The sequence below is a fragment of the Lontra canadensis genome, unplaced genomic scaffold, assembly GCF_010015895.1.
Source record: "Lontra canadensis isolate GAN:19392208 unplaced genomic scaffold, GSC_riverotter_1.0 scaffold16, whole genome shotgun sequence".
NCBI lineage: Eukaryota > Metazoa > Chordata > Mammalia > Carnivora > Mustelidae > Lontra > Lontra canadensis.
Genome location: NW_022631010.1, coordinates 21726552 through 21742911, shown reverse-complemented (window position 1 = coordinate 21742911; position 16360 = coordinate 21726552). Strand labels below are relative to the sequence as shown.

General features: G+C 43.2%; 1 protein-coding gene across 4 annotated transcripts in view; it reads right to left on the bottom strand.

The window, feature by feature from the left end:
- Window positions 1-597: 597 nt before the first annotated feature.
- Window positions 598-16360, bottom strand: part of CFAP61 (cilia and flagella associated protein 61) — a 275799-nt gene continuing 260036 nt past the window's right edge. For all 4 annotated transcript variants that reach the window (XM_032859286.1, XM_032859289.1, XM_032859287.1 and 1 more), the window contains exons 26-27: window positions 9205-9295; window positions 598-1146 (exon numbers count right to left, since the gene is read on the bottom strand). In XM_032859286.1, the coding sequence (XP_032715177.1) occupies window positions 946-1146; window positions 9205-9295 (292 nt within the window). In that variant the 3' untranslated portion in view covers window positions 598-945. The remainder of the gene's footprint in view (window positions 1147-9204; window positions 9296-16360) is intronic.

Here is a 16360-nt window from a genome sequence, read left to right as displayed (position 1 = left end):
ATTGTGCCAACTTTGGCTGAATGTTGACATAAATACAAAAAAAATTGAAAAACCGGAATTGCATCCATGAAAACGATTTCAAACCCTGTTGATCAAAAAATTCGGTCGTGAATTGTGTCACACTATCTATTAAAAGAGATCCAAATAAATGAAAACTATTGTTGTTCCTGCATCCATATGTTTTCTAGTGGACACTAAATTTGCTTTATTTATAAGAAAGAGGGTTTTGGAGCCATGTTACAGGTGACATGTACCAGAGGTCCCGGTGCAAAGCAAGTGCTAAGGGTTAAAGGAAATGAACTGCGTTGTTTGCCCACTAATATTTTTCTCATCTAAAACCTGTTAAAACATGTTAGCCTGTGTGACCTTAAGAGTTTTCATTCTCATAACCTACAAAGTCAAAATACAGAAATTGTGATACCACCTGCCTCATTTTCAAAGTTCACATAAACAGCTCTTATGACGTTGGATTACAGGGCTAATTCCTCATCGTCTGTTTCACCGATTTTCCATACTGGGCTCATGGTTTTCTTTTCTTTTCTTATTATTTTTTTTTTAATCACCAAGGAGTAGTACTGGGTAAACAGGTGAAGAACTGAGAACACTGGCGGCAGGGAATTTAGGGAAATCTATCAGAATCACACCCAACGTAAAAACAAGTCTTGCACAGTGTATCCCATTTTATTGCTGAAATGGATTATTCTGCACCGGAACTAGCCTGATGTTCAAAAGCATCTCCCTGCCCCAATTGAATAGAGACCCACGGCCGTGCGCCACCTACTGGAATGATAAGAAACTACAGGCGTTTGTGGAGGTGAAAAAAGAAGTCACAAAAGCACGGTGGTGCTTGGTTGTCAAGCCAGGCTTCAGAGAGGTTTCCTCTTTACACCGAGCACTTCGCCGAACTCCACGTGGGAACACAACAAAGTGGAGACGTGGCCACACCTAAATGATGCCTGGCCACGCGTACATGGGCAGATGGTAGTGGTTATAGTGCAGGTAGTCAAGAATGCTCTTCTCCACCAATGACTTGTAGATGGTTTCCTGGTAGACTCTTTTGAGATAATTCCGGGGCTTCTCCTTCAGGTTAATTTCCTCATCTTCTATTTGCCGGGCTAACTGTTCTATGGAGGGAAGGTCTTCCTCCTGGAAAACACAGGAAGAGGCAAGATAACAGAAATTACTTGGACAGTAAGAGGGCAGTTTCACTAAAATGAAAAAAAAAGCACTCATCTTCCCAAGGACGGTCTTCCCCACCCCTCCCCCAAGGTTTCTAAATTTTTCATTTTTAATTGTGGCAAAATACACATAAGATTTACCGCTTTAGCCCATTTTTAAAAAATAATATAAAGGTTAATTTATTTAAATAGTAACCCAGGATACACATAAAAGAAAGTCATCCAATTATGAAGAAAGCAGAATTGTGCCATGTAATCCTACTTTCTGTCTGTGAATCTACTACTCTGGGTACTTCATGTCAGTGGGATCAAACAGCATTTGTCTCCTTCTGACTGGCCTATTTCACTTGGCGTAATGTTCTCAAGGTTTAGCAAGAATAGTAATGTCAAGTTCTTAATATTCAGATAAAAATTATCTATAGATCACACTTGTTTTAAAAAGAAAGGAAGTGATTAAACATTTTTACATGAAAACTTCTAGAAGTTTCATGTGGTTACAGTTCTCTCAAGAAATAGGATTTAAAAGTGCTAAAATTCAGGGCTCCTGGGTGGCTCAGTGGGTTAAGCCTCTGCCTTCGGCTCAGATCATGATCTCAGGGTCCTGGGATGGGGCTCTCTGCTCAGTGGGGCGCCTACTTCCCCCTCTCTCTCTGCCTGCCTCCGTGCCTACTTGTGATCTCTTTCTCTGTGTGTCAAATAAATAAATAAAATCTTAAAAAAACCTTAAATTCTTAGTCAAGTCAAATTTCATTGACGCCTTTAAAGCTAAGGCTCAGCAAGAATAGTTATTTAAAGTTGAGATATGCTGTGCATATCTGTAATATAGTAGGTGTTTTCCCGACATTTTATTATAAAAATATTCAAACAGAGGCATGTTGACTGAATTGTACACTTAGCACCACTGCACACACACCATTGGATTCCACAGCTAACATTGTACCCTATTTGCTTCATCGGACACTGCCCATTGATAAGAGGTTATGTACGTCACCAAGCTTTGAGCTGTATGCGTTTTGAACACCACAGGAATTCCAATTACCCCAACAGAAGAGTCACGGGGACTTTCATGGTACATTTGCTTGAACTTCCAATAATTTTTCTTTTGAACAAGAAAAAAGTACATGACTTGAAAAGTTCTAATGGATACTAATTTATTAATAGTAAGAATTTTATAGATAGGAAAATAGGTTCAAAAGATATGGAAGCAAAACAGTTATCATTGGATTATTTAAGTGAGACCCTACAAGGTGTTGGAGATTACACATACTTCACCTGGAAGAACAGTCAGTGGGGCTCAGAGGACTTCAAATTTGTATCAGCTCAGCAAAACAGTGACATAGAAAAAGGAACCCGATGCCCAGGACTTAATATTAGGGGGGTTGAAACATTTGAGGGCTGCCAGAATGACCCCAAGCATGATTCATGATCCACATGATTCCTTAGTTTTTCAGAGAATTGTATTAAGCAAATATGACTTTACAAAAATTATAGAAGATTTGGGTCTCATGGTATATGGTGCTTTTCTGACCATGGGGTAAATACTATAAAATCACAAAATGGAGCTTTTATCTAAGGCAAATACTGCTCTAAATTATAAACAGATCTTTTGTGCATTTGTCTTTCATAGTGTGTCCTCTCTGTGTGACCGTCTCCCCATCATGTGACCATCTCTCCCCTCAGTGTGACCATCTCCCCTCCTCAGTATGATTATTTCTTGTCAACACTTGTTATTTCCTTTTCTTTTTTTTTTAAACAATAACCATCCGAGTGGGTGTGAAGTGGTAACTCACTGTAGTTCTGATTTGCATTTCCCTAATGATCAATGATATAAATCTTTCCATGTAAATGGTTTTACTTCTGGATTATCCATTTTATTCCATTGCCTATATATCTGTCCTTATGTAAGTACCATGCTGTCCTGGTTACTGCTGAATTATAGTAAGTTTTCAAATTGCAAAGTGTAAGTCCTTCAGCTTTTTTTAATTCCCAAGATTGTTTTAGTTATTTGGAGTCTGTTGTATTTCCTCTGAATTTTTCCATTTCTGCAAAAGATGTCATTGGGACATTGATAGGATTGCATTAAACGTATACATTGCTTTGGGGAGTGTGGCCATTTTAACTATATTAAGTCTCCAATTCATGAACACAAATGTCTTTCCATTTATTTAGTTCTGCTTTAATTTCTTTCAGAAATGTTTTTGAGGGGTGCCTGGGTGGCTCAGTGGGTTAAAGCCTCTGCCTTCAGCTCAGGTCAAGATACCAGGATTGTGGGATCGAGCCCCACATTGGGCTCTCTGCTCAGCCAGGGAGCCTGCTTCCTCTCTCTGCCTGCCTCTCTGCCTACTTGTGATCTTTGTCTGTCAAATAAAACAAAAAACAAAAACAAACAAACAAACAAAAAAACCACTTAAAAAAACAAGAAAAAGAAATGTTTTTGAGGTTTTCAGTGTATAAAACTTACACCTCCTGTTTAAATTTATCCCCAAGTATTTTATTCTTTTTGATGCTATTGTACATAGAATTGTCTTCTTAATTCCACTCTTGCATTATTCATTGCTAATGTAGACAACTGATGATTGTGGGTTGGTGTTGTATCCTGTAGCTTTGCTGAATTCATTTATTAGCTCTAGTATTTTGCGGATTCTTTCAGATTTTCTACATATGAGATCATGGCATCTCAGAATATGGTTTTACTTCTTCCTTTCCAATGTGGATGTCTTTTGATTCTTTTTCCTACCTAATTGCTCTGGCTAGAATTTCCAGTACAAAGTTAAATGTAAATGGTCAAAGCAGGCCTTCTTGTCTTGTCCCAGACCCCAGAGCTAAAGCTTTCAGTCTTTCACTGAGTGTGATTTTAGCTGTAGGTTTTTCATAAATACCTTTTTATCAGGTTGAAGCAGTCCTCTTTTATTCCTAGGGGTGTGTGTGTGTGTGTGTGTGTGTGTGTGTTTTACCATGAAAGAATGTTTGATTTAGTCAAATGTTTTTTCTGTATCAATGGAGATAACAGCATTTTTTTTTCTCTCCTCATTCTATTACTGTGGTGTATTACACTGATTGATTTTTATATGGTGAGCCACTCTTACATTCTTGGGGTAAATCTCATTTGCCCATGGTGTATAATCCTTTTGATATACTGCTGGATTTAGTTGGCTAGTATTCTGTTGAAGATTTTTGAGTCTAAATTCATAAGGGATATTGGTCTGTAGTTCTCTTCCCCTTTGATGTCTTTGGCTTTGGTATCAGGATAATGCTGGCCTCAAAGAATGGGCTGGAAAGTATTCCTTTCCTTTTTTTTTTAGATGTTAGACAAGGATAACTGTTAATTTTTTTTTTTTAAGATTTAATTTATTTATTTGACAGAGAGATCACAAGCAGACAGAGAGGCTGGCAAAGAGAGAGGAGGGAAGCAGGCTCCCTGCTGAGCAGAGAGTCTGATGTGGGGCTTGGTCTCAGGACCCTGGGATCATGACCCTAGCAGAAGGCAGAGGCTTTAACCCACTGAGCCACCCAGGCGCCCCTGTTAATTCTTTAAATGTTTGGTAGAATTTGCCAGCAAAGCACCTAATCTTGAACTTTTTTTTTTTTTCCATGAGGTTTTTGATTGAGTCAATACTTTTACTTACTATAGGTCTGTTGAGATTTTTAACATTTCTTTGCATCAGTTTTGTGGTTTGTATGTTCCTAGAAATTTGTCCATTTCCTCCAGGTTATTTAGTTGCTTGGCATACAATTGTTCCTAGCATTCTCTTATAATCCTTTGTTATTTCTGTAAGATCAGCGGAAATGTTCCCACTTTCCTTTCTTCTTCTTTCTCTTTAAGAGATGGAGAGGGAGAATCTTAAGCAAGCTCCATGCCCAGTGTGGAGCACAACTTGGAACTTGCTCTCACAACCCTGAGATCATGACCTGAGCTGAAATCAAGAATGAGATACTTAACTGACTGCGCCACCCAGGCATCCCTTCCACTTTGATTTCTGATTTTAATAATTGGAATCTTTATCCTTAGTCTAGCTAAAGGTTTGTTAATTATGTTGATCTTTTCAAAGAACTATCTTTTTTTTTTTTTTTAAAGATTTATTTATTTATTTGACAGAGAGAGATCACAACTAGACAGAGAGGCAGGCAGAGAGAGAGAGAGGGAAGCAGGCTCCCTGCCGAGCAGAGAGCCCGATGCGGGACTCGATCCCAGGAACCTGAGATCATGACCTGAGCTGAAGGCAGCGGCTTAACCCACTGAGCCACCCAGGCGCCCCTCAAAGAACTATCTTTTGATTTCACCGATTTTCTCTGTTGGTTTTCTACTCCCTATTTCACTTATCTCTACTCTAATTTTTATAATTCCCTTCTTTCTGCTAGCATGGGGTTTAGTTTGGTCCCTTAAGGTATAAAATTCCGTTAGTGATTTGAGATATTTCCTTTATACAACTCCAGGTATTTATAACTACAAATTTCCCTCTGAAAGTGGCTTTAGCTATATCCTATTAGTTTTGGTACGTTGTGATTTTGTTTTCACTTGTTTCTAAGTATTTCTTTTTCAAAAAATGATTTATTTATTTATTTGACAAAGAGAGAAAGATCACAACTAGGCAGAGAGGCAGGCAGAGGGGAGGGGGAAGCAGGCTCCCTGCTGAGCAGAGAGCCCAATGCGGGGCTCGATCCCAGGACCCTGAGATCATGACCTGAGCCAAAGGTAGAGGCTTAACCCACTGAGCTACCTAGGTGCCCTGTTTCTAAGTATTTCTAATATCTCATTGATTTCTTCTTTAAAATCAAAGAAGTTGCTTAAGAGTCTGTGTTTAATTTCAACAATTTTGTGGAATTATTTCCTTCTGTTTTTGATTTCCAGTTTTATTCCATTGCAGTTGGAGAATATACTTTGTATGATTTAAGTCTTTGAAAATTTATTGACACTTGTTTTGTGGCCCAACATATGGCCTGTCTTGGGGAATGCCCCATGTATGCTTAAGAACAATGTGCATTCTGCTGTTGTTGAGTAAAGTGTTTTGTGTGTGTCTATTAGGTCTATTTGGTTTATAGTGTTGTCTAAGTGCCCTATTTTCTTATTGATCTTCTATCTGGTTGTTCTATCCATTATTGAAAGTGAGATATGGAATTCCCCAGCCCTTAATTTAGAACCACTTCTTCCTTGATTCCTATCAACAGTTCTCTCTCTCTCTCTCTCTCTCTCTCTCTCTCTCTATATATATATATATGGATTTTGTTGTTAGGTGTATATATTTTTATAATTGTTTCTATAATTGTTATCTTTTTGAGGAATGATCTTGACTATACAAAATTTCATGTTGGTCAGTGATTCTTTGGCTTAAGCCACTGCTAAAAGCAGTCCCAGTGGATTTATAATCTGTTCCTCTTTACTTCCATGAAAGGATTTGTGAAGTCTTACAATGAGCTTGTTTTTAAAATAAAATAAAACAGTCAAAGATAATAGTCTTTTACTCCCTTTTCTTCATGTAGAGGGAGAGCTATAGGATATCATAGTTGATGGGACTGGACTCCTGTACTTTCCTAAAGCCAAGAAAGTGAAAGTGGGTCACGTTCATCTCAATATTTGAGAATAAGAATTACCATCATTCTTTAGTGAAGGCTAGCTCTTTCTTTTCCTATTGCCAGACTCCTTTTTTATTTTTAAGATTATTTATTTATTTATTTATTTGACAGAGATCACAAGTAGGCAGAGAGGCAGGCAATGAGAAAGGAAGGGAGGCAGGCTCCCCGCAGAGCAGAGAGCCTGATGTGGGGCTCGATACCAGGACCCCGGGACCATGACCCGAGCCAAAGGCAGAAGCCCAACCCACTAAGCCACCCAGGTGCCCCCTATTGCAAGACTCTTAAATGAACTCCTGCATGTCTGCTTATCTGCTTATCTGAGCCCTCTTTCCACTGTCAGCCGGTCTCCACTGCCATTACTTGTGGGGTCCAGCAATTCCTGGGAGACGTTCTTCTGTGACATTTACTTGCATGTGTTCCCTCCTTCATTCCTTCCGCAGCTCTCTGAGGTGGGAACAGGTCATCTCTCCTCCGCAGAGACAGATCTGAGCTAGAGGCAGACACCATTGCGGGCACCACCTCTCCCTGTGGCCTTGCCTGCTTGACAAATGGAAATGCAGAAAGCAGTGCAAGCCCTCGGTGAAGTGCAAGCTCTTCTTCCAGAAGTTTCATTTCCCAGAAATCTAGAAAAGCCACAAGAATGGTGGGGGAGCCCTCAGTGTGTCTTCCACAAATGTTCATGGTCCCTTCTGGTCTACTGAAAGGGCCTGTTGTCCATGCTGACTTCACACATAACAAACTGACCCAGAGCAGATGTCTGTCTCTGGATAAAAGGTTAAGGGGGTCTCAGTCAGGACCATGAAAAGCGACTATTGTTGGGTTTTGTGGTTTACTTGGAAAAATGAGAGGACAGCTTCCCTTTTAAGCTTGGCTTCTAAAACTCCTTGGCTCTGTGCGAATTAACGGAGGAGCTCGATTCTGGGGGTGTAGAAAAACTTAGGCACCAAGTTTTGATGGAATAACTAGAAAACTAATGAGTCTTTGCTGTGGTGCAGTAATGAACCACAGAATGCATTTTGAGAGCAAGAGAGGGGCCTAAGGAGTTGAATGAAATTCAGTAAACACCAGGCTCACAACTTGAGCTAATGTTTCAACCTCAGCTGACTCCCTCAATTTTAGCATGAAGTGGGGGACCTGTTGGACCTGTAGCATTTATTCAAATTTGAGTGACTTCAGCAGGGGATGACCTTTGCATGGTCACAGTCCCCTCGGCCTCCCTCATGTACCTTTACCTGCCTGGTTCCTATCTGTGTGGGTCCTAAAGACAACTGAGTTTGATTTATACTTTAAAACTATTTCCCCCAATTTGAATCTGCTTTGGATTAGTACAATTATTTCAATTTCCCATCTTGGACCCCAGGCATAAAACTGAAAAGGGGGCAGGCGATGAAGAGGAGATACCAAGCCTAGCAGTTTAGTCCATATGGCTCACTGCCCGTATTCCTGGCTTCAGGCCAAGAGGTCCTTGAGTCTGAAACTTGCTGGCCACAGCCTAGCTGTGTAACCCATAGCAGGTCATTTAAAATCTTTCAGCTTTAACCCCCTCATTGATAAAGTCAAAACTGTAACAGTAGAGTGTCCTGAATGGCTCTCATTATGGTTAAGTGAGGTGGTTCATATGGTTGGGGCTCGGCACATGATCTGTGCTGCCCAAGATGGTGGCCCTCACCATGGGGACTTTCGAGGGGCACAGGTACTCTCAAGTGGAAGTGATAACAGAGTCGCAGGACTTGACCATGAAGACAATAAAACACAGTGAGGTTAAGCTAAGCTGTGCCCCCACCCTTGTCCAAGTGGAGCAAAGGAGAATCTAGGATGGATATCTGACCACTTTTTGAGCATAGATGCTAACATTCCACAGCTCCCGTAAGGACTCTCGTGTTGAATGAAAGAATTGAATTTGAAGTTTTGCAAGTATTTCATGATTGACATTGCAGAGTCAAATTTCTTGCTGAGCATGGAGACTTTGGGAAATGTAGCCTAACTTCCAGTCAATTATCACTTTGAGAAAGAGGTTTTGGATATTAAAGGGGTGTGTTTGGACGTCTTATGTCTTCCCTTTACATTTGTATAACAACACACGCACACGTGAGCACACACATTTAGTGAATGGCTAGCAAGTATGGGCAGAAACTAAAGGAATTCAATGTTCGTTCTTGAGAACAAGTAGATAAAACTCAGACCCAGTTTCCAGCGGACACTGTTAGCTGATAATGGAAATACAGTTATGTGTAAAAAGGAGAAAGAAATCTGCCTCTCCCAAAAAGATTTAAATAATCCACTTTTCCGGAAGTATCACGATGTTCGCATACTCCCTAGCTTGCTTATAGGAAGTATTGTTGGCTTTAAAAGTAAAACCAAAAAGGAGACTGTAGAGAAAAGTCTAAATGATCAACGACTATAAACTGCTTGTAATTTTCAAGGAATAACTCACATATCTATTAATCACTCTTACCTCCTTGGAGGTCAAGATCTGGCGTAACTCTTTCCTTAGATCAATAAAACGATCGTGAAAGAGGGCCATGCACCATGGCTCCATGAAGTAGCTAGGGAGGAAAGAAAAGATTCAGTTAGCTGGAAACCCTCTCATTACCACTAATAAAGTATTTACCTGCTTTTTTGCCTTTATAAATTACAGTTCTGGCCCCTTTGCAATCGTTTGCTCATAAAATGCCTCGTGGAACAGCCTAGCCAATCAATTTTTTAAATGGATGTTCCTGATGTAAGGCCAGGTCCCATAATTACATTTAAAGTGGTTTAATTCAGAGCTGGGGCAAGACCCAGCGAAGAATCCTGATTTTATCAGAATTTAAAAGCCTGAAGACTTGTAAAGAACGGTGTCTCCATTATCTGCCCTCATTTGAGAAAAACAGATTGCAGGATTAGCTGAACTGCTGCATAAACAAATTACATTTGGGTAGACAATGACACAAACGTTGTGCATCATTAAGATCTCAGGATTAATAATGACCAGAAAAACAGGCCACCTCGGTGTTCAACATGGTCTCCGTACAATTGCACTGATGCTTAATTGAATCTCTTTTTAGGAGAGCAGCTCTTTTGGTGTTTATATTGGCTAACTCTTCACTGAAAACTGTTTGAATAAATACTTTCTTACCTGGAGAACAATAAGGCCCTCCTCTATTTCCAGGCGATCACTGAAAATCTGATGCATTCTTGGAGGACCAAGCACATTTATTGGTATTTTAACTCTTACTTTATTTTAATGCCAGGTGTCTGGGAACCAGAAACCTCACTTCTTCAGTGCTGGGGACACACCGGTCATGTGGGTTTCACTCTTTTCTGGATGTGTTTGTCATGCCCATTATGGCTAATGGATGTCATGTGTGCACACAGGGGAAGAAAAAACTGGGGCCCACGTGCAGACGAGCACCTTCTGTTTTCCCAGACTTAAAGTTAATTCTTAGAGAAGAGGTGATGAGTCCCAGGGACCACTGAGGCCTCAAAGGACAAGCATCATGACAAGTCTGTGCTATGCTCAGCATGGTACTAAGCTAGATCAGTTATTACCTATCACCTATTTCCTTGGCCAGAATGTGACCGAATTTCATGCTTAATTACCTCCTTTGTTGTTATTCCTTCAACTATTAATTCCACTAATATTTATTGAACATTCACCAGTGCCCAGCACTGTTCTGGGTGCAGGGGAAGCAGTAGGAACCAAGAGAGACATGCATCCTGCCACTGGGAAGCTTCCATTCAACTGATGAATAGTGAGTGAATATATAGCATGTTAGATAATGAGAACTGCTTAGGAGAAAAACACAAGTCAGACAAAGATGTGGTGGGGGGGGCAAAGGAAGGCTCAGGGAGTAAAAACCTGAGGGGAGGGCAAGAGGGAATCACGCGGAGATCTGGGGGAAGAGCTTTCCAGAGAGTGGGAACAGCAGGTGCAAAGTTCTGGAGGCAGGAGTGCATGTGCAGAGCACTCAGGAAGGCAGAGTGGAGAGAAGAGGAGGGGTGGTAAGGGGTGAGCTCAGGACGGGATGGGCGGGAAGGATGCTTCCAGGGGTAGGAGTCCAGTCCGGACTATGGTGTACAGTAGTCTCCCCATATCCGTGATTTCAGTTTCTGTGGTTTCAGTCACCACAAGATGAGCTGTGGTCTGGAAGCAGGGGATCCCGTCCCGACATGTCGTCAGAAGGCCAGCAGTAGCCTCACACTACGTCACAATGCCCACGCCGTTCACCTCCCTTCACCTCGTCATGCAGGCATCTCCCGTCAGCACAAGAAGGACAAATACAGCATGATATCATATTTCGACAGAGACCACATGCACATACCTTTTATTAAGTAGATGGCTGTGAGTGTTCTGTTATTATTTGTCATTGCTGTTAATCTCTTACCGTGCCTAGTTTATAAATTAAACTCTATCGTAGGTATGTGTGTGTAGAAAAAGCCAGTGTATGCAGGGCTCAGGACCACCCGTGGCTTTAGGCATCCATGGGGGGTCTTGGAAGATATTCCCTCCGGTAAGTGGGGGCCACTGTCGTCACTCCATGGCCATCTAGCTCAGCACTTGCAAGCGACAGGTATCTCACAGAGCTCCACGAATGAATGAACGCACATCGCCCGAGTACATTCTATACTGCCGGGCCCTGATCAGTCTTCCATTAGGACAGAGGCAAGTTCTGCCAAATTAAGAGGTGACAACTTGGTAAAGTGCCCCAAGACAGGCGATATTATGATAAAGGGAGCCTTGCTGGGAAGAGAGAGAAAGACATACGTGAAACCAGGGTTTTGGGATGGTCTTGCTAAGCCCCGCAGCAAACAAGGCTGAGGGTGTCGGAAGGGCACTTTGTGGAAATCTGCTGGAGGAAATCTGCTCGCCTCTGGAATTGCTCGAGGCCACCTAATTTGTATTAAGTGGAGCTGAGTTGATGGGAGTTCTGTCCAGGGTTCTGGGCCCCTACAAACCCTGGCCAACGTCCAACCTCCATCTAATTCCTGGAGCAATGGCATTGGTGCCCGGCTAGCCACCTCAGAGGGGATGAGCCCAGAGGGGTGATGTTTTGACACATCTTGGAAGAGTAGCTTCCTGGACCAAAATATCGATTACAGCCTATGTCCAGACACTAATGCATAGCCTTGCCTGGATGGTCCCTACTTCAGGGAATTGTGGATGTGCAAACTTGAAACTGTCATAATTCCTAAGTTAGCAACCAATGGGTTCCTTTGTATATCTTTAAAATATTTTATTTATTTATTTATTTATCCATTGACCAGAGCAGGGGGAGGGGCAGAGGGAGAGAGAGAGAGACAGAGAGAGAATCTCAAGCTGACTCCCCACTGAGTGTGGATCCTGACTTCAGACTTGATCCCAGAGCCCTGAGATCATGACCTGAGCTGAAATCGAGAGGTAGAAGCTTAAGTGAGGGCACCACCAAGGCACCCACCAATGAACCCTTTTAAATTTGGGGCTGTGTTTCCACCCTCTTGATCTCAGGGTCTACAGCCATATCCTTCTAGGTGCCACATCCTTAGTCTCTCTGCCTTCCTCGGCCCGGCACGGCCCTGTGCCCATAACCCAGGTCCCACACAACATCTTTGCTCCATGCCCTCCCCCTCTGTCTGCTTCATAGGGAGAACTCTGGGGAAACTCCACTTCCGGAAGATCCCAGCCCACCCACCGTCTAATGCCCACATTCCCTTAGCCTCTCTCTGCAGAGCCGAGCACTGCTGGCTGGAGAAACCCATGATCCTTCATCTTCCGAAAATGTAGTTGCTAAGCCCCTCTGCACAGTCCCTGGCGGTAGGGAGGATGGTGGGGGCGGGGAGGAGGACGGAGGGGAGGCACTTAGAGGAAGTCGAGTATTTTTTGCAAAGTTTTTCTTTGCTGCCTTTGAAACTCTCCATGCCTCTCACACCAGTGTGCAGCAGAAAGGGCACCTGGGCATTTGATGACTTCTAGTCTTATCACAGTACCTTGAACGGCTTGCAGACCAGTGATCTGGGAGACCTGAAATCTTACTTCTCTTACACTTCCTACCATTGTCTCCCATCAGAAAACAATTTGGGACCCTGGTCCAGAAGGTGACAATCCCTGTAGTGAACTATTTGTTACCTATATTCCTGGAATTCATCCGTGGCAGCCATTTTTACTTATTAAAGAGAAAGGTTTATAGAAGTCTCTATGGCTTTTCTTTCTCTCTCGAGAAAGAAATCCTGGGTTCCGTTAAAGCAAGGTGTAGTAATGAAAAGAGACACCCTAGAAGCCAAACCAGTCGGCTGACTTCCAAAGGCTCCTTCTCAGTTTGAGTGCAGCTTCATGCACTGGATATGGGGCCATGAAATGCTAAGGTTCCTGCAGCATGGGGGAAGGGGGGAGAGCTGGTGCACCAGCAAGAGGAGTGTGTGGGCCCCTACCTTGCGTGGAGACCAGCTTCTGCACACCTGTCTGCGCTGTCAGATTGCTCACAGCCTGCCACCCGGATCAAGCTAAAGATGCATGAATTGACATCCTTAGCCTGGGGTTAAAACAACGATTTTAGACGCGGGTGAACCCCTGAACAGAAGTCCCACTGGAAGGTCATCCATTCCTTTTTTTTTTTTTTTAAGATTTTATTTATTTATTTGAGAGAGAGAGAGCACAAGCCTGGGAGAAAGGGGCAGAGGGAGAAGCAGACTCCCCACCAAGCAGGATACCAGATGTGGGACTCGATCACAGAACCCTGAGATCATGGAAGGTCATCTATTGTGATGTCAACTCTGATCAGATGGAATGTAGAAATGAATGGGATTTAAGAAGAAAATGACTAGCAGATAATCTGCAGTTTCCAAGATGGACTCTATCTACTCTATTTAAATTAGGACTCAGGTGGGGCTCTTGAGTGGATACATAATTAGCAACATCTCCTTTGTCAGATGAAGTAGCTGCTATTTTGTAGGGCAGGCGTTAGATATAAAGTGTTTTAGACAGTGGCGAAAAGGACTGGGTCCCTTTGATTAAGAGAGGAAAAAATGTACTAAAAAATCTACCCAGAGAAGAATCTCATTTGCAAGCTTCCTCCCCAGTTCTTACAGAAACTGCTTCTTCTGGTAGTGATTTTTAAGAGCTCACCAGATGACCTCAGAGCAGCCACTATGACGAAGACCCCATCCCTTTGTTCACGCTAGGGCTGTGGTGCTAGGTCATTTTACATTCATAGCCACAAGTAGCTCTGTCTCTCTCCATAAGCTACTTCCATACTCCCCCAGACCTTGTTTGCTTCTGGCAAATTAACTTGTTTTAATGAATACGTTTTATTTTTAGAGCAGATTTAGGTGTACAGAAAAAATGAGAGCAGAAATGCAGAGTTCCCATACATTGGCCCCACCCTCGGTTTCTCCTCTTAACCCCTTGCATGATGGGTAAGGCACATTTGTTCCAATTCCTTCCAGTTGATGAACCAGTATTGATACATTGTTTCTTTTCTTTTCTTTTTTTTTTTAGATTTTATTTATGTGACAGAGACAGAGAGAGAGAGAGACAGCGAGAGAGGGGACATAAGCAGGGCGGGTGGGAGAGGGAGAAGCAGGCTTCCCGCCGAGCAGGGATCCTGATGCAGGGCTCAGTCCCAGGGCCCTGGGATCATGACCTGAGCGGAAGGCAGACGCTGAATGACTGAGCCACCCAGTCATTCATTACTGATACATTATTCTTAACTAAAGTCTGTAGTTTAGACTGAGGTTCATTTGTCTGTCCTGGTGCACATTCTGTGGGTTTGACAAATGTGTCCTGTCATATAGCCACCATGGCAGTGTCATACCGAAGAGTTTCACGGCCCTAAAAATCTCCTATGCTCTACCTATACATCCCTCCCGCCCTCTGAACCATGGGCAAATTAACATTTTAGGAAATTGACTTGCAGAGAAAATGGGGCTGTGTAACAATTTTATAAAAAAAAAATTTTTAATAACCCTATATTCCAGCATTTCTCTCCGAAACAGAGTAATATTCTCCCATCACAGAACACAATGCCCCTCAAACTCGCCAGCCACCCCTCAGATGAATGGCCCTGTGGCCCGAGTTTTCATGTGGGCATCAGCTTAAGATGAAAGCTATTCGGATTTCTCTTTTCTCTAATGTACAGGAGGCTATACTTTTTAGGGGAGATTTTTAAAGGCAGGCATTATAATCTACTTGCTAAAAATCCACGTGCCCTGTGACCAAACCAAACCAAACACACGTGTTAAGCTGGAGCGAGGTTTGTTCCCTGAAAATTTCCAAAGCTGATTTGTTGTTGTTGAAGGCTGCTGAGAATGTTAATTTAAACACCCTACCCAGGCAAGAGTATCTCAGGTGGGTGAAAGCATCCCAATAGCAGGCTATCTGAGTCCTGATTCCCTCCAGCAGGGGCTAATATTTTTATTCAAAGAAGGCCAGTTCAATCCCATTATGGGAAAGAATGAAACAAGCGTGCATCCCTTTTCCTTCTCCATTCCACATAGGAAGGACAACGCCAGCCGCCAGCCCTAATGGCACGGGCACCCAGCTGGGCATCTCCTATGCTGACCCCTTCTTCGGCATGGGGACTGGAAAGCCATGGTCAGCTCCCTCTCCGCCCTGGCCTGTGGGTGATGGAGCTCCTGTGTGTCCCTCATCTGCAGGCTGGGGGTAAGGAGGGGGAGCTCAGGGCAAGTAGCGGTGGGGAGCTGACAGCTTGAGGGCGCACACTCAGAGTCTCTTTCCAGATCAGGTTTCTCCCCAATCCAGACTGCACCTCAGTTGCCCAATGCTCCCTTTGCTGCCTCCTTTCTGTGGAGGGCCCAAGATTCTCACTTCCTCCGCCCCCCTCCGGACATCTTCCACTCTGGCCTTTCTGCCTGGTGAGCTCTGTGGCGTCTCTGCAGCCCAGAGCAGCCTTCTCCACATTTGCATCTTCCCTGGTACTGTCCAAAGCTCGAGACCAACACAAACATCCTTCTTGAAGCTAATTCTTGTCCTAAGGACTTCCACTCGCTTTCTCTGCGCTGGTTTCACTGCCTGGGGTAGTTCTGATCTTGCAGGAAAGCTAACCTGGCACTTGTCCTTTTCTCTTACTCACTGTGGGGTCTGGGTTCCCACAGCATCCGGCTGGTCCCAAGGAGACGGAGGGAGCCTTGGGGCCCAAGTTTCCGAAGACACCTACGGGTGAGGGAAGGGGTCTGCCTCAGGCTGCCCTCCCTCCTCTCCATGGAGAGACTCTGCACCAGCGGCTAGGACCCTGTTTAGATAAGAGGGGGCTTATGGGTGGCACAGACCCCTTTGGGCTTCCGTTAAGACATCCTAGACACACAGCGGGCTTCCTTATTAAAATTAGAAAAGCTTGGAATTGAGCCAAACTCATTTTGCAATTGATAAGAACATTGAGTCAAACCGAGATGATCTCCTTTTGATAGAAGGATGTTAAAAAGAAGTTTTGCTTTATGAAAAAATGTAGGTCAGTTTTCTCCCCACAAACTGAAGGAATTCTGTACTTTGGTTTCCTGCCTTCTCCACAGAAAGGAGAGGAGCATGTGGAATCCTTGCCAAGGCTGTGGTCAGGTTGGCACTGACCGCCCCGAGTGCTATGGATACTCAGCATTAGTGATCAGCTTTCAGGAAACTTCCATTTCCATGAATACTGAAT